Below are 21,954 nucleotides of genomic sequence, written 5' to 3'. Positions count from 1 at the left end.
TGTGAACACACTACACTGGTATCACTTTGTTGAAATATGTTTTTTTTTTTATATAATTTAATTTATGCTCTGTATTTGAAAGGCTAATGTTTTTTTTTATATTATCCTCTATTTGGAAGGCTAATGTTTTTTTTTATATTATCCTCTATTTGGAAGGCTAATGTTTTTTTTTGTAATTTCTGCTGTATTTGAAAGGCTAATGTTTTTTTTTTATTCAGGCTGTATTTGAAAGGCTAATGTGTCCTATCCCATCTGATATGGTGATAAACACTTCTACTGATCAGGATAACGAGTCCGTAAAGGCTGAGGCAGGAGAGAAGCTGGCTTTGAAGTATCTATTTGAATGTTACAAACGTCTATTACAGCAACCCAACACTACAGAGGTAGGTAGAAACAGCTTTGTCAGCAATTGCAGAAAGCTCACTTAAATTGAGTGAATTACTGACTATGCAAATCAAATTTTGACATACATAAGCCTGACTCTATGAAAAAAACTTAAAAGCTCTAGCTAGTTTGACAAAAACAGTGTGATGTGCCCAAATGTGATATTGGTATGACATCATCATGTCCATATATGACCACATCACATTTTTTGTCACATAAAATTTGATAGTGTAGACAGAGCTTTACATCTGCACCAACAGTTTCCTTAAACTTTTTTTTATTACAAATAATTGTTTGATTTAAATCAAAGTTATGATGTTTATTATTTTCCTGTTAGGATCTATTCAAAAGATGCCAGGATGTGATTGTGTCTATCGCTGCTACTTGTCTTCTCACCCCTGACGTCGTCAACAACCAGAATGTTCATCAACAAGTATTTGACATTGTCCTTAGAGAATTTCCAAATAATAGTAAGAAAAAAAGGCTTATTGTAACAAGGTTCAGATGATATATTTAGTCCAGTCCCTAAGGGGAGAAAAAGGGGTGGGATGTTACCAAACTGGATACAAATTTTTCAGTATAGCAGTTTGGTAGAGTATAGTGTGGAGATGCCAAAACAAAGTTACTGGAAATCTGATTTGACCTCTGTGACCTCTGACCTCAATTTTTATATTTTTCTATTATATAACTAAAAATCGCCATATCTTGGAAACGCAGGGACATTTTACATTTATTTTTTTTTTAAAATGCTTGGAAGATATATATTTATATTCGCTATAATGAAAATAATTGTACAAAAATGGCCGCAAAGGCTTTATTTTTCAGTTTGACCTTTGACCTTGATTGCCTAATATCTCAATAACACGCAATCTCAGAGATTTGAGAATGGGCTCAAAATGTTAAGAACATAAATCTAATATTTAGTCTAATAGAAACTTTTTTCAAAAAATTACCATAAATTAAGCTTTTTTGACCCTTGACCTCTAATGTTTGAATATGTCAATATCTCGGTAACTATTTGTCCTAAAAAGTTCAGTTTGGTGTCAAATTGTTTAGAATATACACATTTATATTTGCTCTAACAAAACATTTTGTCAGAATTCAATTGGAAATGTCATTTTGAGCTATGACCCATCGTTTTGCACATATTTAGCAATTAATAATCTAAAAAAAGAGATCGAGAGAGGAGAGGGGGTTGGGGTGGATGGAGAGACACATATTTTTGTTACATGTTACACAAATATTAAACTCTGTCTACACTATAACATTTTTATGCGACAAAAAAATGTGATGTGCCCATATATGGACACGATGAATGACATATCACTACCATATTTGGGCACATCACACCTTTTTTGTTAAACTAGTTTATAGTGTAGACAAACATGTAAAAAATATGTCTCTCCATCACCCCAACCACCTCCCCCTCTCTCGCCTTTCCAATGCTACTGCATGCATCTATACACATCAAAATGACCGGAATTGTACTGGAAAGTTTTTAGCTACATTTGAAAATAAGTCCCAGAGGATGGGTGTATTGTAATGTTATCAGAATTATGGCAATTGTTTGTAATGGGAAAGTTTTAAAACTACATTTGAAATATTTGCTAATAATATCACATGCTATTAAAGATATACTTATTTTCCCCCTGACAAAAGTAATTTTGACAAATATTTTTGTTGAATATGCAATTTTAATGTCACACATAATAGTTTCACCAAAAATTGGATTGAAAAAAAAATGATATAGTGCATACCCAAAAAAACTGTAATTTAAAGCAAAAAATAGGCTGGAAGTCAATTGTGATTTTGGTTAAATTAACTGTTTATTTTGTCTTTAAAGTGATATTTACTCTATTTTTTAGATTAGCTCTTTGATTAAACACCTCTTCCAATGCAGTGAAGATCTTAAGTGTCACCTTGTCTTACTAATCTTCCTTAACTTCTCTTTGAACAATCGTAATCAATATTTGTTGAGGTATAATATTTCCCTCTAATATGGTAATGCCTGTTTTATTGAGTCAAATGCTTTCTGATAATCTCTAAATCAAAGATTTGGTGATATTCATTTCCTTTTTATTTTAGTTGATTGACCAACTGTATAAGATGGTCCTACTGTATAAAGCCTTATATATTGGTTTATTTACTTCTAGTCGGTCTCTGATTTTGTTTTTTGATTACTTTTGTAAATTATTTGTGTACATGTGATAATGTTCGTTTGGTCGGTAATGGTTGATGTCAGTTTTGTCATGTTTTTGTGGATTAAAGTATAATTATCATTGCTTCTCTTAATTTCTTCTGGTTTCAAAGATTTTGTTGTAGAGTGTTATGAGCTGGATGTGTTATTGCCTCATCAAGCCAAGATGGTAATTTTGACTGCTCACTGGTTTGTTTTCCTTTTATATTCCACTACAGTATGTTCTTGAAAAGAAATCAGCTTTGTAATTAATTTGTCTTTGATCCTTTTCAGATTTATAATATTTTAAACATATGTTTTTCTTTTCTTCGCTTTTTCCTCACTGTTTCAAGCATTTTATTTTGTCAGCATACTTCAAGCAATTAATTGATAATTAGGTCATATGTTTTATGAGTATCAAATCGCATTGGTTAATTCTTCTTTTCTTTCTTTAAGATCCTGATTTTCTTTCTTTTTTTTTAATGTTATTTAACTTTTAAGTTTATTTAATTTTTTGTTGATATTAAATGTTGCTCTTACGGTGTAGGCCTACCATGCGATGGAATTATATATTGAAATTAAATTAAACATTAAGTTTTAAAAAAATTGTAAAAGGCTAGATAGGATATTGAATGTAGTTCTGGTCCATTAAATCTATATTTTAGGTATATTATTATAAGTAGGCTATGACACACGCACGCTTAACAGTATATCCTGGTCATACCTCAAACTGGCATTTCCAGTAAAAATATGATAACATCTTCTATTAGAGCTAATATAAATGTTTACATTTTGAACATTTTGACACCAAGTTGAACTTTTTATGACATTTGGTTACAGAGATACAGACATATTTAAACATTAAAGGTCAAAGGTCAGTAAATGACATTTCCTGTGGATTTGGAAGAACATGTTTAATTAGAGTATATATAAATATGTATGCTCTTAACAATTTGAAACAAATTTCAAGAAAATTTGACCAGTAGTTATTGAGATATAGTAAGCCGAGGTCAAAGGTCAAAACATTGAGAAATTACATTTCCGGTCGTTTTTTGGAAAAAAGTTCTATTAGAGCGAATATAAATATGTACCCTCTGATCTATTTGACACCAATATCATTTCAATTGTCAAACCCGTTGCGGAGATATGGCTGTTTAAGATAGAAATATAAAAATTGAGGTCAGAGGTCACAGAGGTCAAATCAGATTTCCAGTAACTTTGTTTTGGTATCTCCATATCATGTTCTATCAACATGCCAAAGGGCACACTTGTATCCACTATGGTAACATCATTTCCCCTTAGGGACTGGACTAATTGTGATGTATTCAGTTGTGAATTTTTTGGAATTTTACAATTATTCTCATACTCCCTAGGCAAATAGATGTACTTTATACTAAACCTAGATTTTGAATGAATAGACTTGATTGAAACTTTAATAATTTATCGTGCTTATAAACTAAGTCTCATTTGAGGCTTGGGGAGTGGAGTTGAAAGAGTCATGAGTTACAGGCCTGCACTAGGTCAGGATTGAACCCGGGACCTTGGGATTAGAAGGCAAGCACGTTAATCACCAAGCTATAGCTCCACTCCACAAAACTAAAGATTGTAATAATAAACAGCCCACAAAACAAGTTGAGATTGGGTAGCATTAATCTTGATTTAATAAATATTTTAGTATTTCACTCAGTTGTAATCACTTTGATAACATAATTTTAAATATTGTTTTAGCTTGACTGGTGGTAAATATGGCTACTGTCTACTATTCAATCAAGATATAATTTAACAGTAAACAAATATTTTTTAGATTTTGATACAAGTGCTCAGTTTTTCAAACTCATAGCTGAACAAGTGAATGCAGATGAGATGTCTTGCACAGACGCATTTGGCCCTGTTCTCACAACCCTTTATCAGGAGATGAGCAAGCAACCTGGCCTAGAAAAGTCTGTCAATTATGGATATTGTGCCATTATTTGGTTATTTAGCAATTCTTCTTGTCTGGCAGAGGTATTGTATCATAGTTTTCTTTTCAACTTGCATAAATAAGTCCTACCTTCATATTTGGAATAATACAGTCAACTCTTCCACTCTGCACAAGAATGTCTGGTTTTCCTATAATGAATTTAATTCAATAAAATTCCACATAGGGAAAAGCGTCAGATTGCCATATTAATTAGACATTCATAAGATGTAAACAAAATCCACAAGAAACAAGAATAAAAAGAGTATATACTTACAGAACATGCATATCGAATTTCAAGAAAATTAGTTCATTAATAACTTCAAAAATAAAAAAAAGAAAATTCTGTATTCTGTTAAGATGGGTTGAGTTATAAAATAGTGAGTGCTCTCTCTCTCTCTGAATATATATTTTCTGAGCGCTTTCATTTAACTGTTACAGGTTTTGTTACATCACATGACTCCTGCGGATCAAAAAATTGGGAAGGCGTACGAAGACTCTGTTGTCGGTAAAATTCTTTGTTTAACATGTCTCTACAATAAAAACAACGACGGCGGTACTTTTCAGTTCTTTGATCAGCCATCAAGGAACACGCAAATTGAGCATTCTGCTACCCAGAGCCAAATATGGCAGGTGAGGATCTCCTTGGTTTTATTTTGTTAAAAACTAAAATTCCTTTCTACCATAAGAAATATATTCCAAACACCAGACTTAAGTCAGACGTGAGAATCTGGTATCATTGGTGTCTGTTTATATGATGTAATCTTAAAATGCATAATCTTTTTTTTATTTCATACTCATCCAACAGCAAGTAACTCGCCAATTATAGGATAAACTATTTAATAATTTATCATGCTTATAAACTAAGTCTCATTTGAGGCTTAGGAAGTGGAGTTGAAAGAGTTGCGAGTTACAACCCTGGCACTCAGTCAGGATTGAACGACAGATTGGAAGGCAAACCTGTTATCCACCAAGCTAGATCTCCACTCCAATTAAATATTGTTGTATGTTAGCCAAAAAGGACAATAATAACAACAGTCTTGTGTGTTTCAGAAGGAATTGAGAAATAATAATTGTATAATAAAATATATTTTTCTTTTCAAATTGTTTTTTATAATACAATAGCTTGTTTTTTCTTTTGACAGCTTACATCCTTACTGAACACCAAAGTATATGAGATATTTATCAACATTTGTAAATCCTCACCAGAAAACAAACATAGATTACTGGAATGGCTTGGAAACTGTATGAAAGCTAATGCTGGTAAGATAATTGAAATGTCATTGTTATTGTAGGTTTTTACGGCAAGGTTGTATGGGTCTGAAAAGCTGTCATTTAGAAGTTCAAAGAGCGGAGAACAGAGCGAAAAATATAGGATCTATGTTATTCCTTATGACCATTTACACACAACGTGGAATAGACAAGCAGTTAGATACAGATTTTGCGTGGGACACGCTACACGTTTTTCCGCTCGTCTGTGTAAATTGCCCTTTACAAAGCAAAATTCATTATTCATATGTAATTATTATTATTTGTGGATGGTATATTGAGGCAAACTCATGCTTCATTATTCATTTTTAATTATTATTTGTGGATGGTAGGTCGAGGCAAAATGTTTTCACTGGGTAACCAGAATGCATCTGATGGATTCTTTGTCAATCTTTGTGCTGTGTTGCTTCACATGTGTAACAAGTTTGCCAAACCAAACTCTGCTCGGATGTTGGCTGTTGATTTCAGGTATTGTTTAGAAGATGTACAAACCAGTGACGACATGAGGAATAAAGGCGTTCATTTAAAAGGTAAATTTTATAATATTTTTGTACAAATATTCTGATTTGATGCCAAGCATTATAATGGCTGCCACCTTGTTATGTGAATTGTTGTTCAGCAGTGGCTGCAGGCAGAACCAGGATTTTAAAATAATAGTAAAGTAATTGCTTAACTTAATTTAATGTTCTATCTTTTGCTTTCTATTAGATATATGTATAGGGATATAGACTTGTATGTTGACTCTGATACATTTAATAAGGTTTATCGCAAATAGCTTGATATCAGGAGGAACATGATTGCACAATACATGCTGGGAGCAAACGTCACAACGCATACGTACAAGCAACAAATCAAATGCTCCCAAACCCTTCCCATCCTGCTTTGCGCACTATATTTGCGATAAACCTTATTGAAAATAGTTGAAATAGGCTATTCTCTAAAAATACACATGAATTTTCAGCCATTTACACAATCTAAGCTTATTCAAATACAGCATGTTGAAAAAATAAAATTCTCAGCATGTTTTCCATTTATTGCAAATTCTTTCTCAAAATTTGTAATAAAAATTGTGATTTTGTATTCAATTGGTACAATCAATTACTGTATACAATTTTTAATTATTGTTAAAAAAATGCTTTTGTAGTTGAAAAGAAAGTTTTTTGATTAATTGATTGTATTTCAATTTTTTTCTTAGACTTGCCAAAGTCAGATTTCCTTAGAAAACTTGATGATGACGAGGAACCAATAGCAACTCGACAAGAACCCTTTAACTTTTCAACAGATTGCTTCTTCTTAACCCATCGCTGCTTGCAGCTAGGGTTTAATGTCTTACACAATCGCTTCATGAAGGTGTACAGAGAGTTGCATCAATACCAACAAGCCTACCAAGAGCACCAACGGCTACGGCCTGCGACGAGACAGGGTCTGTTAGAAGACTTAAAGGACAATATGGAGAAAGGTAGTTATGATGACATGTAGTAAACATGACTTCAAACTGATTGCCAGATTATGTGTCAAAGAAATACAAAGCAAGTGAGTGGCCGAGCGGTTAAGAGAGTGGAACCGCAATACGTAGCCATAACATCGGCAAGGGTTTGAGGATCACTTGCTCCATGGTTCTGGTGGTAGAACGAGTCTTCTCAGACAAGCACTATAAACCGTAGGTCCAGTGTACACATCTAGTTCATGTGCACTTCAAAGAACCCAGTGCATCTTTCGAAACAAATAGGGGGTTACCTCAGTTTACTAGTTCACACACAGCCACTGTCACAAACTCATCATAGTACTATACACTGGGCTCTCTGGGAGAACAGTCTTAGACTTAAGAGGCTACCCAGTATAAAGAACAAATAATAAATAAATAAATTCTCTTTTTTAGCAACAAGTTTATTCTTATCAATGAAAGCAGCTCTGTCTGAAACCAGACTGACCAACCTATGTATGAACTTTTACACGGCCACCGCACAGTTACTTGTACAGTGTGCTCTCACTGATGATCTTACAAGTGTATTTAAACCATCTTTGCCTATATCGGAAGAAATACCGTCAACGTTGGCATGTATCCCAGCATTTGTCGTTGAAAATATCGTTGATTTTCTGCTGTTTGTACGAAGATTTAAAGAAGAAGAATTTGAAGAGTTTGGAGAACACCTTGATCACCTGCTAAGTTTTATAATCGTGTTTATGGGAAATAAAAAGAGGATAAACAATTATCATTTACGAGCAAAGCTTGCGGATATATTAGATGGATTTATGCCAAACTTTAACAGTAGAGGGCGATCAACTATGGTATCTACGTGAGTATTAAATTTATTGGATAATTTGCTAGACTATTAAGCTCTCATCAATCAATCAAAATAACATTTATTTCCAAATAATGGTGGCGTCACCAAGAAAGCAAATGCTTGTATTAGGGACGCCAAAACAAAACAGACAAAAGCAAACAAAAATATATATATATATCATTTCATGGTTTCATTTATTTCACTATATTTTCTTCTGTTTATTAAAGAAGAACAAAGTATTGATTGACTCACAAATACAAATTTAAGTCTGAATTTAACTTATAATAATTGTTATTGTTATATTTACTCTAGATTTCACAGGCAGCGTATTTTCATAGAACATCCTTTACGAATGTTACTATCACGATCTCTCCTGACGATCTTTAATGATATTGAATTCTCGGGCGATGAACATGCATTTGAACAGAAGTTTAACTACAGAATGCCGATGTACGGCATCTTACATTATCTCTGGTCTCTGGAAGAACACCGCAACTGGATTAAGGTGAGAGCTGTTTAATTATTCTTAAGCTCTGTCTACACTATCAAGCTTTATGTTATGTGGCCATATATGGACATGATGATGTCATATCACTACCATATTTTGGCACATCACTACCATATTTGGGCACATCACTACCATATTATACTTAGACTATGCTCATACCCATGTAGTTATGGCATATTATTATCCCTGACTCTGTGATGGCCAGGTCAAATTTTAAACTACAGAGGTAAAACTAGGGTGTTCAGAAACAGGTAAACTTTTATCGATTATCAGTGGAAATCTTGTTATCTGGACCTTAAAACAATTCCTTTTGATACTCAGTCAGGGGAAAAGGGAAAAAGGCTTCCTACTTTCAGATAATCTATATTGTTCTAAAAACTCTTGTAACGTGACCGCAGTGTTGAATTTGCCATTTTCCTCATAACTGTACTTAACTTCAATAATGTTCAATGAAACATTCATGAATGTTAAATTGAATTAATTCAACATTGTTAACTTACAGGACCTGTCTGCTGGGTCAATCATGAATGTTAAATTGAATTAATTGTTAACTTACAGGACCTGTCTGCTGGGTCAATCGTGAATGTTAAATTGAATTAATTGTTAACTTACAGGACCTGTCTGCTGAGTCAATGATGAATGTTAAATTGAATTAATTGTTAACTTACAGGACCTGTCTGCTGAGTCATTCATGAATGTTAAATTGAATTAATTCAAGATTGTTAACTTACAGGACCTGTCTGCTGAGTCATTCATGAATGTTAAATTGAATTAATTCAACATTGTTAACTTACAGGACCTGTCTGCTGAGTCAATGCTGAATGTTAAATTGAATTAATTCAACATTGTTAACTTACAGGACCTGTCTGCTGAGTCAATGCTGAATGTTAAATTGAATTAATTCAACATTGTTAACTTACAGGACCTGTCTGCTGAGTCAATGCTGAATGTTAAATTGAATTAATTCAACATTGTTAACTTACAGGACCTGTCTGCTGAGTCAATGCTGAATGTTAAATTGAATTAATTCAACATTGTTAACTTACAGGACCTGTCTGCTGAGTCAATGCTGAATGTTAAATTGAATTAATTCAACATTGTTAACTTACAGGACCTGTCTGCTGAGTCAATGCTGAATGTTAAATTGAATTAATTCAACATTGTTAACTTACAGGACCTGTCTGCTGAGTCAATGCTGAATGTTAAATTGAATTAATTCAACATTGTTAACTTACAGGACCTGTCTGCTGAGTCAATGCTGAATGTTAAATTGAATTAATTCAACATTGTTAACTTACAGGACCTGTCTGCTGGGTCAATGCTGAATGTTAAATTGAATTAATTCAACATTGTTACCTTACAGGACCTGTCTGCTGAGTCAATGCTGAATGTTAAATTGAATTAATTCAACATTGTTACCTTACAGGACCTGTCTGCTGAGTCGATGCTGAATGTTAAATTGAATTAATTCAACATTGTTAACTTACAGGACCTGTCTGCTGAGTCAATGCTGAATGTTAAATTGAATTAATTCAACATTGTTAACTTACAGGACCTGTCTGCTGAGTCAATGCTGAATTTTAAATTGAATTAATTCAACATTTTTACCTTACAGGACCTGTCTGCTGAGTCAATGCTGAATGTTAAATTGAATTAATTCAACATTGTTAACTTACAGGACCTGTCTGCTGAGTCAATGCTGAATGTTAAATTGAATTAATTCAACATTGTTACCTTACAGGACCTGTCTGCTGAGTCAATGCTGAATGTTAAATTGAATTAATTCACCATTGTTAACTTACAGGACCTGTCTGCTGAGTCAATGCTGAATGTTAAATTGAATTAATTCAACATTGTTAACTTACAGGACCTGTCTGCTGAGTCAATGCTGAATGTTAAATTGAATTAATTCAACATTGTTAACTTACAGGACCTGTCTGCTGAGTCAATGCTGAATGTTAAATTGAATTAATTCAACATTGTTACCTTACAGGACCTGTCTGCTGAGTCAATGCTGAATGTTAAATTGAATTAATTCAACATTGTTGCCTTACAGGACCTGTCTGCTGAGTCAATGCTGATTATAGAAGATGCAGTGCCACCATTGTTTGTGCAGTTCATTAACCTGCTAATTAATGATGCAATCTTTACTCTTGATGAAGCTATGGATGTAAGTACTCGCTTATCTTCTATAATTCCACCAGAAGAGTGGGCTCCCCCCCCCCTCTCCCCCCACAATATAATATAATACTTTTTATTATCCCAAATATTATATTATATAGAGGAATCCCTTTTGTTAGTGTCACCAATTGTATCCAGGCACCAATCCTTTATGAAAATTCTAGGGATAAATTTATCCTTATGGGCTTGATTTATTTTTGTATGAATATTAACTTTCTTTTAAACTTGTATAAATTGGTTAACAAATGTTTTCAGACTTTTAAAAAGTGCTGCTGTTTGAATGTTTTTTTATCTATACTGAGATAAATAATTAAAATAATTCTGCTAGATCTAGGACTTTTTTTGATCACTTGTAATTTTAAGCACTTTCATTTCCATGTGTGACTATACAATGAATTTATGCACAATAAAGGAAGATGATGATGAAAATTTCACTGATTTTTTTGAAAAATGTTAAATTGTTAATTTATTGTTAATTGTTAACTTAATTTTTACCCTGTTATCATGCAGTACTTGAAGAAGATCAGAGAGTTAGAGTTGACTAAAGAAAGTCCAGAATGGGAAGCCATGTCTACAGTGGACCGGCTACAACATGATGCTAACCTTAGAACGCAAGGAAAGATTGCTAAGTTCTTCAACATAATGGCTAACGAATCCATTAAAGTTCTCAGCTATGTATCATCAGGTTTGTCTTTGTCATTATCTTTTGTCATTTCTTTTATTTTCTCATTTTAACATTAAATTAATCTTTCTGTGCCTTAATAAGCTCTGTCTACACAGAAAAAAAAGAGATAATTGATGTAAAAATAAGAGTTGAAATGTATAATCAAATTACTTCCTCCTGCCATAATGTCCATAATGTCCATACAGTTTTTATCAATAAATTACAGGTCTCTGTGGATAAGTACACTATGCACCAGCCTAAAGCTCTGTCTACACTATCAAACTTTATGTGTTGTGCCCATATATGGATGATGTCACATCACATTATTGTGTAGACAGAGCTTATCAAACAACTACATGTTTATTTATAGAAGGTAAAGAAAGGTGTGTTTACACATTCTTCATTGATTAGTAAACAACTGAATTGTTTATTTACAGAAATTAAAGATGTGTTCACACACTCTTCCATGGTTGACAGAGTTGCAGCAATGTTCAACGATTTTCTAGTCAAACTGATTGGAAACAAAATGGGTCTTTTGAAAGTGAGGGATTTTGATGCATACGACTTCAAACCTAAGCAGCTTGTGAAAGACATTTCTAAAATATATGTAAACCTTGGAGATCAGGATGCGTTTTGTGAGGCAGTGGCTGGCGACGAAAGGTCATACACGCCGGGTCTGTTTATCAAGTTAGAAAAAGTCTTGATCAAAGTTTGTGCTGAGTCTTCAACAATCCAGGGAATTAAAGTTGTGGCAACTAAATTTAAGGTGTGTTCACATGATGTCTTAAGCCTTGTCTACACTATGCCCATATATGGACATGATGATGTCATATCACTACTATATTTGGGTATATCACTACCATATTTTAGTATATATCACTACCATATTTGAGAATATCACTACCGTATTTTTGCCAAACTACTTTGATACTGTTTCCTCTGTGGTTTTGGAGGTTTGCAGCATTTATAAATTAATTATTTTAAACCAGAAATTGGTGTTTTAGTAGGTATATTAATAATATTATTATAATAATATATTAACACAACACAAATTTTTTTAACATAAGACACATTACCAAGTGAGTTTATGATTCAATTACTTTTATTGGGTTTTCTTGGGTTAGCTACATGTTCAGGCTGTAGCCCTAAACATTTTCAAATTTCACTACCCACCCCAATTCCCCAGCAGAGATTGTCATATTTTATAATAATAATTATATTTAAAGCATCTTTGCCTCGTCTGTTTTTAACCTTTTGCTACGGCTTTGACGTTCTTGAAGGTTTGTGGGGTTTATCAATTATTTAAAACAAAAAATGGTGTCTTTCCCCATTGTGATCCAACCACTAGTAATGCCCATAGCATTGTCATTTTTCAATGTTTTTTTATTTGTATCTCCATTGTGATCCAGCAACTGATACCAACAGGAGCATTGTCATTTTTCAATGTTTTTTTATTTGTATCCCCATTGTGATCCAGCCACTGATACCCACAGGAGCATTGTCATTTTTCAATGTTTTTTTATTTGTATCTCCATTTCGATCCAGCCACTGATACCCACAGCATTGTCATTTCCTTAGTAATTGCCTTTCTATTTTTGTGTACTGCTCTGTATATAAATGACAGTATCCATAATGGAAAAGTATGAAATGGCAAAAATGCCTTTGATGAATTATGCAGTGCTATATAATGCATTTAACAGTATCAAACTGCAATCTAAGCAATTTACCGGCAAATACTGTATCAATAAAACATGAATAGCACAGTGTGCCTTACCATAATTAATAGACTCTTAAGGCTAATTTACACAGACAAGCGTTAACAGTAAGCGGAAACCATATCTTGTCCCTGCTAGAAGCTGTATCTATCCTTAGCGGTAACCACCTGTGTGCTCCGGGTTGTTTGTGAATAGTCATAAGGAATAACATTTTATATATTTTCATTACCTTTACTGCTCGTCTGTGTTTTTTGGCCTTAACATTTGATCTTAATACAAATTATTAAATTGTTTAAATACAGAAAATGTCATTGTTGAAAGAGACAGAGGAAGAACTGTTTGCAGATGCACCAGATGAGTTCCTTGACCCCTTGTTGACCATTCTGATGACTGACCCAGTCCTGCTTCCAACTTCAAATCAAATAGTTGAAAGAAGTACCATTCAGAGACATGTTATGAGGTTGGTTCATCAAAATCATTTATGTTCATTTATCTTTTAGGATTTTTTCCTTTTCAGAATATTTTATTAAGTCTACTATATTTATAAACATATTTTAAACAATTACATTTTATGTTCCCTTAAATTTTTCACTCCTTTTTTCACTCCTTTTTCACTCCTTTTTTCACTCCTTTTTTTCACTCCTTTTTTCACTCCTTTTGTCACTCCTTTTGTCACTCCTTTTTAAAAGCATTGTAATTATTGTCTGTCTTTGTATTGTGATTTTAAAGTTTTATTAATGTAAGTTTTTTAATGTTTTTTTAATGTTTTTTTATGCATGTTTTTTAAAAGATTCCTTTAAAAAACAAGACTATAAATGTAAAACAGGTGCAATATCTATACCTGATATGTTTTTTATCCTGTATTAATAAGTTTTTAAATAAATAAAAAAATCTTTAACCTACTATTGATACCGCATATCATTGTATGTGTTACCCTTTTTGCTTGAATAAATGCCTTTAAAACTAAACTAACACTTTTTTTTCAAACATTCATCAACTTTTGATTCAAATTAATTAGTAAATTTCAGGATTTACTGCAATATAAATGTTTGATTATTACTAAACTTAACTGACAATGTTCAGAATAATAATCATTTAAAAGGGTTAAAAGTTCAAATTAACAAACATGTGCATTTTGCAATCAGACAATAAAATTGTAAAGATTTTTAGAATAATTAATTGTTATTCATTTATTTTAATATTGTTTTTTAATTACTTCCGCACAGTGACCCTCACGACCCATTTAATCGCAAACCTCTAACAATGGATATGGTAATACCCAAGGACGATCTAAGACAACAAATTGAAGAATGGAAAGAACAAAAACGCAACCATGCTAAGGACAGTTAAGGTAAAAAAAAAATGTTTTCTAATTATTTGTTGATACTGCCTTTGTCAACTTTGCTGACCATTGTCTTCTTATGATTCAGTTTTAACGGTCAACTTTGCTGACCATTGTCTTCTCATAATTCAGTTTTAACGGTCAACTTTGCTGACCATTGTCTTCTCATGATTCAGGTATAACGGTGTTTTTCTTTCGCCAATAAATTTCTTCATACGGGAGATTTTACGCTTGAATAACACAGCTCCGAAGAGCGTTACAAATTTGTGTGGTTGTAGTCAGTGTCCGTTATAACTTTCACGACAACAGAAATCTTATTAGGTTTAAGGTAAACCGGAGAATTAACCATAAAGCGGAAATTATCAAAACACTGTAAACTTGGAAGAATTAATTGCTTCCAACACGATTGATTACAACAATTGATTACAACAAGATTCAATTCAAATTCAATTCAATTCAAATTCAATTCAATTCAATTTCTTTATTGCTGCAAATGCCATCAAGGGCTAATATCCGCTTAAACATACTACATCATAGAAACATAATTATACATATTGTGAACTTGAAAAAAAAAGTTTTTAACAAGTGAAATATATAAATCCACTTAAATATTTTATCGGGGTCTACAGTACGCAAGAAGAAAATTATTCTTCTCCTGAATAAAACGCATAAAAAAATAAAACAATCTGTGTAGTGCAGGTTTCAAATGCAGTTAATAAAAAGCAAGAAAACGTTTTTTTTATATATTTTTATTAACTATTATCAAGTCCGCCATTTTTAATCGGTCTGAAAGCATGCACAGACAAACTGTCCAACTTGCAGTAGTTTTTTTAACCAATTTTAATTCTAATTGTTTATATAGGATGGTGTTTATTTTGCGATTACTTACTTGGAAAAAACAATAAATGCAATTGTTTCGAGCCCAAAGTTTAATGACTTGTTACCAGACCTGACCACACTACTGTGTGTTGAATGACTTGTTACCAGACCTAACAACACCTCTGTGTGTTGGCTGACTTTTTACCAGACCTGACCACACTACTGTGTGTTGGCTGCTTGGTGGTAATTGTTGATTGGTCTAGGTATATGTGTTTTTAAGTCGGAAATCATACATCAGGGAGTATCTTCATTCCATGTGTAGATACTACACATCCCATCCGAAGGACGAGGCAGTAACAGTAATCATATTGCCTATGGACGCGGGCAAAATGACAATCTCAATTTCACTCCCTCGCATTTGAAAACTAAAGAAAACATTTTATGAAAAGTAAGCAATATTTTATCAACAAATTACTGATAAGATCTAGTCATCAGGTGATACTGTACATTCTGAGGAGCAAACATAGTTGGGGAGATCGGACTTTTAGTATTGCAGGACCTAGGCTGTGGAACCATAAACAAACATCATTATTGAGCACCTTTAAGTCACTACTCAAAACTCACCTTTTCTGATATTTGTATGCAGCGCCATGAGCAATGACTGTTGGAATAGCGCTATATAAATCGAACGATTGATTGATTAATCTTTAGTGTACTTTTAAGATTTTCAAAATCTTTTGAAAATGCTAGCTAAAACTTGATCATGGTTACTTACACCAAAATAGAAAATTTTGTTTTCCCGATACTATGTAGAAGTGATTGTGACAACAATGTTATTAGCCTCCTCAGCTTAATGAGTTTCTGATCATGTAGAAGTGATTGTGACAACAATGTTATTAGCCTCCTCAGCTTAATGAGTTTATAATCACGTAGAAGTGATTGTGACAACAATGTTATTAGCCTCCTCAGCTTAATGAGTTTCTGATCACGTAGAAGTGATTGTGACAACAATGTTATTAGCCTCCTCAGCTTAATGAGTTTCTGATCACGGAATAAAAAATACCTGTATAATACAGGTATTTTGTACAAAACAAATATTTTCTTATTAAAACAAATTTGTCTTTACATTTCTCATTGATATTAGTCTAATACATGTTTAGAAGAAGATAAGTGGGGGAGTATATTTAGATAGAAAATATTATAATCGGTTCCAAAATTTGAAAATAATATATTTGTATATTAGGAAGCATTACCTCAATATAGAACTAACTCTCTAGATCTGATGATTTGACATATTAAAGATGTATTGTCCCTTTGACTAATTCCCAAAAATTTGGGTCATTTTGAAGTATCATAATAGTTATTAACTTTCACCAAAAATTAGTCGAAAAAAAATCATTTAACTGAAATACAGACGGGTGTTTGTTAAAAAAATAACTTTGACTTCCAGTCCAAGTTTTCGATCAAAACATATCTCATAATGCAACGCGCTTGTTTGGCCACTCTGTATGCATAATCATGAAACTTACTCGCAATCTGTGTGAAAACACCTTCTCAACCGTGACAAGTTGTAAACAATCCTAATTAGCATCATACACAATGCATACTCATGGTTTGAAATCATTATTTACTTTCGCTCGCGACAATTTTCCAGACGAAATGTAATCAAATTAATTTACCTGTTAATTACGTAAACTTGTTGTTTTTGGCTCCAATTTTTGGCTTAAAGTGAATAACTTTAATATTACTTTGATATGGCCAATTTAAATTTAGAATATTTTGAGCTTCATTTTTTGTGTTTCAAGGGACAATACATCTTTAAATAATGAATATCATGATAATATGAAGGTGTATAAATAATGAAAAAAATAATACTTAAAAATTAATAAGCAGAGTTGGTAAAGTTGTCCTATGCTAAATACCAATGCCAATAGCTATCAATGGGCAACCCATTGAAACCAAGAAATAATTGCAAGTGAGGGTTGTGATGAGGTGTTGATATAATAATGAACATACTAATACTTAAAAAATAAGTTAGTAAAGTTGTCTTATGCTAAACACCAATGTCAATGGGACAACCTAAATAGTTGCAATAAAGAGATAATAGCTAGCTTTTGTTTCTGGTTTTTAGACAAATGAATAATTTAACAGACTGCGACAGTTGTGCAACTCTTGTTACAACAAAACTCTGTCTACACTATCAAACTTTATGTGACTAGAAAATGTGATGTGCCCATATATGGACATGATTATGTCATATCACTAACATATTTGGGCACATCACATTTTTTCACATAAAGTTTGATAGTGTAGACAGAGGTTATAAACACAAGGACTAATTGTGATGAATTTTGAAAATATATAGTAGTAGTATATTAACAACAATTTGACTTTTTTTGTAAGATATATTTATTTATTTAAACATAAGCAACTGTACCTTAATCATGCAATATGAAAAATGCAAGCATAGCCATATCAAATGATTACTTTATTAACTGATTGTGTTGTTTATGTTTTTTTTTTTACAAAAATATAGTATAAATATAGTACAATAATAGTTTAAAAATAGGTCTATAGCATCGTAGAGAATAACGCTATCAGTAAAGTTTCGATTTCATCATAAAATCGTTTTCAAGTGAGACAGCTATTACGTAATTTAAAATTGTATATAAAAAACGTACAATAAAATAATTATAATAAAGCTATCGGTTTTTTAGATAAAGATGGTTTTAATTTTGGAAAATAAGTTGAATTCGATGTCTAACATTATCATGGACTACTATATAAACAATGTTATATAAATATAGTTGATAATTATTTAACGAGAAGTTACTGAAAAAAAAAACAACGGTGTTGGTATCAAATGGAGATAGAAATAAAATAAGCAAAAGCTCAAAGAAAACATTAAAGAGTACTTGGAAAAAATTAGAAATAAAAAAGCTACTATAATATAATTGTTATAAATATATATATATATAAATCCAAAGGCAAATTACTGAAATGACAAAGGTGTGGGTATCAGTGGCTGGATCTCAATGGAGATACAAAAAAAGCGAAAAGCTAAATCAAAACGATAAGTAAAACATCCAGAAAAGTTAGCAGAGCTTTCGGGCAACACTAGCCCTTCATCAGTGCAAGTGAAGGAATTTGGATAACGTCATAGTATAAGAGCTGGCAAGTGCTGCCTAGGCGGACAGGAATAAAAGAAATACTGTACAACAAAAGGACACGGGATGGAGTCTGAATAAAAGTAGAAAACAAAGATGGTAGCTTGGTAGAGATATAAAAAAATTTGGAATGAAACTAAAAAACAGCTTCAATGGTCGTTTATATTGAAACTTAAATTATATATATATATACGCAGACTTTCAATAAAATATATCATATAATAAAATGTTTTATGTATTTTAAATATAAAATGTGGACAATTATTATTTTGTATATTCTCACAGATTTCTCTTATTTATCGTTTCATTAAATTTTTTTGTAAATTCTGTGCCCCTGATGTTATCATCTAATAACTACAATTACATCTGATATATCATCTTAATGTAACATGTTGAAAAGTTACTGAAGTTAAGTACAATACACATTTCGTATGTTTTTCGGATTTAAGCCTATTACATTCATAAGTAGATAAATAAACAAACAAACACAAAATTAGTACAATTTCGTTCGTTTCCAAAAAACATGATTTCTTTGCAGAAATGTTTTCTTTTGTTTATTTTAAAATACAGTTATAGTTTCTACCGAGATGAACTTGATTAAAATTATTATTTTTATTCGTGCGTGTTGCTGTCCAATTGGCATCCATATGGGACGGGTTGAAAACGTGTAGCATGCCCGCTAATTACTCGCTTAAATTAGTCTTGTCGATTGAAATATTAAAATATTAAAGATTGTAACTTATAAAAATAGTTATGCCTCCTAGTTCACGGCGATGCCTTTGCACTTTTCACCAATCAAAACACATGTACAGCCTCAGGTGTTTTCTTAAGACCCAAGATACGAGAAAATAGTGCGTATACCTCCGCGTGGTTCTATTCTTAAATTTGCACTATTTTGTAGAGTTTTCTCACCAAACAATAGCTAGGTGGTAGGCCCAGGCGTTACCTGAAATATCAGCCGGTACGACGGCGGTAGATCTTTGAGAGACCTCTGTGTGATCGTAGCGGGTGGGCCTACGGCAATTACAACCATTCAAGATAAATATTATTCCAAATACATATTTCGAGATAATTACAGTACAGCCGATAATTCGATAAGCACATAATTTGGTTGTAGTGTCGAGTCTCATACGGACAGGAGCGAAGATGCTGAGTTTGTGTTTTGTTTTCTCTTATATGGTTCATGCGATGCCAGGTGTCCGCCGAATTCTCTCGGTCAAAATCCTTCTTAGATGCTAACTTAAGAAAAGATTCTTAAGTAACCAAACGTAGTTGTTAATACAAATGCTACAGCAATTCATTCGTCTAATTAACCACCACCCAGCGATAAAGGCTAAAGTTTCCAATTGCTTGTAACTCAATGATAGCAGACGATAAGCTTGACAGCCTAACAGCCAATCAGAATAGTTATAGACCACGTGATCAATAAGAATCAATCGGAAGTAAGCATTTAGTAGTTGGTAGTTGTGTAGATACTTGTTATTCTTGTTGATAGTGTCTTATTATCTGCTAAATGAATCGATTGATTTAATTACAATGATTGCTTCAATTATCGCCGCCATGGAATTGTTGCTGTGTCTTTCCATTTCTGCTGGCCACCATGTAAATTATTCATCGTTTTTAAAAAACATGAATTTGACGTACTTTGTAATCTTGTTGAATGCATGACACAAACCACTTTACCTTCCGTGGCTTCAACGCATAAAGTAGTAGTAGTAGTAGTAGTCCATTTTATTAAAAATATAATTATTATGTTTCAGAATAGAAAACATTAGATTTAGCCTAAAAAACTAAAGTAAATTTGCTTTAGGTAAATAATTTTTTCGATCCAATTTTTTTGTCAAAGTGAATAACTATTATGTGACATTAAAATGGTATATTCAACAACAAAATGTTGAAAATTATATTTTGAGGGATTTGTTAAACAATGAAATTACATTTTACATTGAATTGGAATAAAAAAAAGTACAATGATACTATATATGACATAAAAGAACATGATAACTAATTTCAAATGCGTAAAAAAAAAAAGAGTACAAGCGAACTTTACCGATTAGTAAGAAATTGCATTGCCATAAGCAATAGCAAGGGAGTTGTAGGCCTACTCGTATTCTAGTATCATTTTCACGAATAAATACAACACATAAAGTGGACGAGTTGCGGTGTAAGAACTAGGTGTTCCCCAAGTGCAATATGTTGACTCAGAGCCTAGAGTTTACGTGTACTTTGGTAGCAGGAATATATCAATATCTCTGTTGAGATGGATGACAACATAAATGTTCAATACCTTTGTAAATACATCCTGTTCAATTTTTGATCCTGTCCAGTTTTTGAAATTTCAAAGAGATTAAGCAACCCATTTTGGAAGGGTGTATTGAATTCCTGGGCTGAATTGACACAAATTAGAAATGCAATTAATGTAAATTGATTTAAATGGAGTTTTAAGTTCATCTCTATGGAGAAGTTGAGGATCACACTTTTTTTGTCAATCTAGTTTGATAGTGTAGACAGGGCTTAAGGCCTTATGCACTTTTTAATCTACTTTCCACTTGGAAGTTTTAACAATTATGTAACAAAAGAACTAAACACATTAGACGTTTGAACTATTATAGGTCGTTTGACCAGATTACACATTTGTTTGTTTAATCTGAACATTTAAACCACTGAAGAAACATAATAATCTCGTTGAAAGAAAGTCGTAAAAAGTTCCTAGACATTATGTAATTTTTACTGTATATATTTAACTACCGTTCTGATAATGTTTTTGTTGACTTTTAGTTTATATCTTTGAGCCGTTTTATTGAACGAAGAAGTTCTCTTTTTGTTTCTTATATTGGTTCGTCAATGGTAAATCCGTAAAAATGAGTTGATATATAAGTTAATATACAGATTTAAGAAGCTTGTAGAATACGTGTTGACGTAACCCCAACGGAAATTAAGAATGCGCCGAAGATTGAGTGTGTACTATGTGTGCGCAAAGAATTCGTTGTTGGTATGATCCATCGCGTCGTGGTTGGTCAAATCAATTGCGCTACGCTTCAGTCAGTGCCTTACGCTTCCGTCTTTGCGTGACGTTTCCGTCATTGCGTGACGTTTCCGTCATTGCGTTACGTTTACGTCATTGCGTGACGTTTCCGTCATTGCGTTGCGTCTTAATGGAAACCAAGTTTTCAATTACAATTATAGAAATGTTAAATAACATTATCCCCTGCAAAGTTACACATTTTGTAGGAAATAATATCTGTAGGTAGCCAATTATAGATTTATGTGCGAACATTCCATCATGTTGTCTTAGAACGAAACACAAACATGAATAAATCCAAAGAAATAATTATTTATGAAATCTATTTTAATAAATCTGAAAGCAATTAGTGGCGATTAATTTGTCTCACCGTGAAGAACACTGTTAACGCGTATCCTTCAAATAAGGGATGTCGACTTGGATTTACTTTGTCACTGCTAATAATACAAAAACGTCTCAAATTTA

The 21,954-nt window shown here is 32.5% G+C and overlaps 1 protein-coding gene across 5 annotated transcripts in view; it reads left to right on the top strand.

The window, feature by feature from the left end:
* LOC140056021 (ubiquitin conjugation factor E4 A-like) overlaps positions 1-21,954 on the top strand; it is a 60,411-nt gene that overhangs the window by 1,519 nt on the left and 36,938 nt on the right. For 4 of the 5 annotated variants that reach the window (XR_011846712.1, XM_072101228.1, XM_072101229.1 and 1 more), the window contains exons 4-17: positions 219-383; positions 722-854; positions 4,365-4,564; positions 4,959-5,150; positions 5,663-5,780; positions 6,119-6,316; positions 6,982-7,245; positions 7,666-8,083; positions 8,384-8,576; positions 10,636-10,749; positions 11,271-11,445; positions 11,862-12,190; positions 13,442-13,599; positions 14,366-14,490. Coding sequence is in view for 4 of the 5 variants with exons in the window: in XM_072101228.1 (XP_071957329.1) it covers positions 219-383; positions 722-854; positions 4,365-4,564; positions 4,959-5,150; positions 5,663-5,780; positions 6,119-6,316; positions 6,982-7,245; positions 7,666-8,083; positions 8,384-8,576; positions 10,636-10,749; positions 11,271-11,445; positions 11,862-12,190; positions 13,442-13,599; positions 14,366-14,489 (2,781 nt within the window). In the remaining variant the exon portion in view is untranslated. Of the gene's footprint in view, positions 1-218; positions 384-721; positions 855-4,364; positions 4,565-4,958; positions 5,151-5,662; positions 5,781-6,118; positions 6,317-6,981; positions 7,246-7,665; positions 8,084-8,383; positions 8,577-10,635; positions 10,750-11,270; positions 11,446-11,861; positions 12,191-13,441; positions 13,600-14,365; positions 14,491-15,343; positions 18,659-21,954 lie in introns of those variants that run through there. The other variant, XM_072101227.1, reaches the window with a different exon arrangement.

This window comes from Antedon mediterranea, chromosome 8 (genome assembly GCF_964355755.1).
Source record: "Antedon mediterranea chromosome 8, ecAntMedi1.1, whole genome shotgun sequence".
NCBI lineage: Eukaryota > Metazoa > Echinodermata > Crinoidea > Comatulida > Antedonidae > Antedon > Antedon mediterranea.
This window is presented reverse-complemented; position numbering and strand designations above follow the sequence as displayed.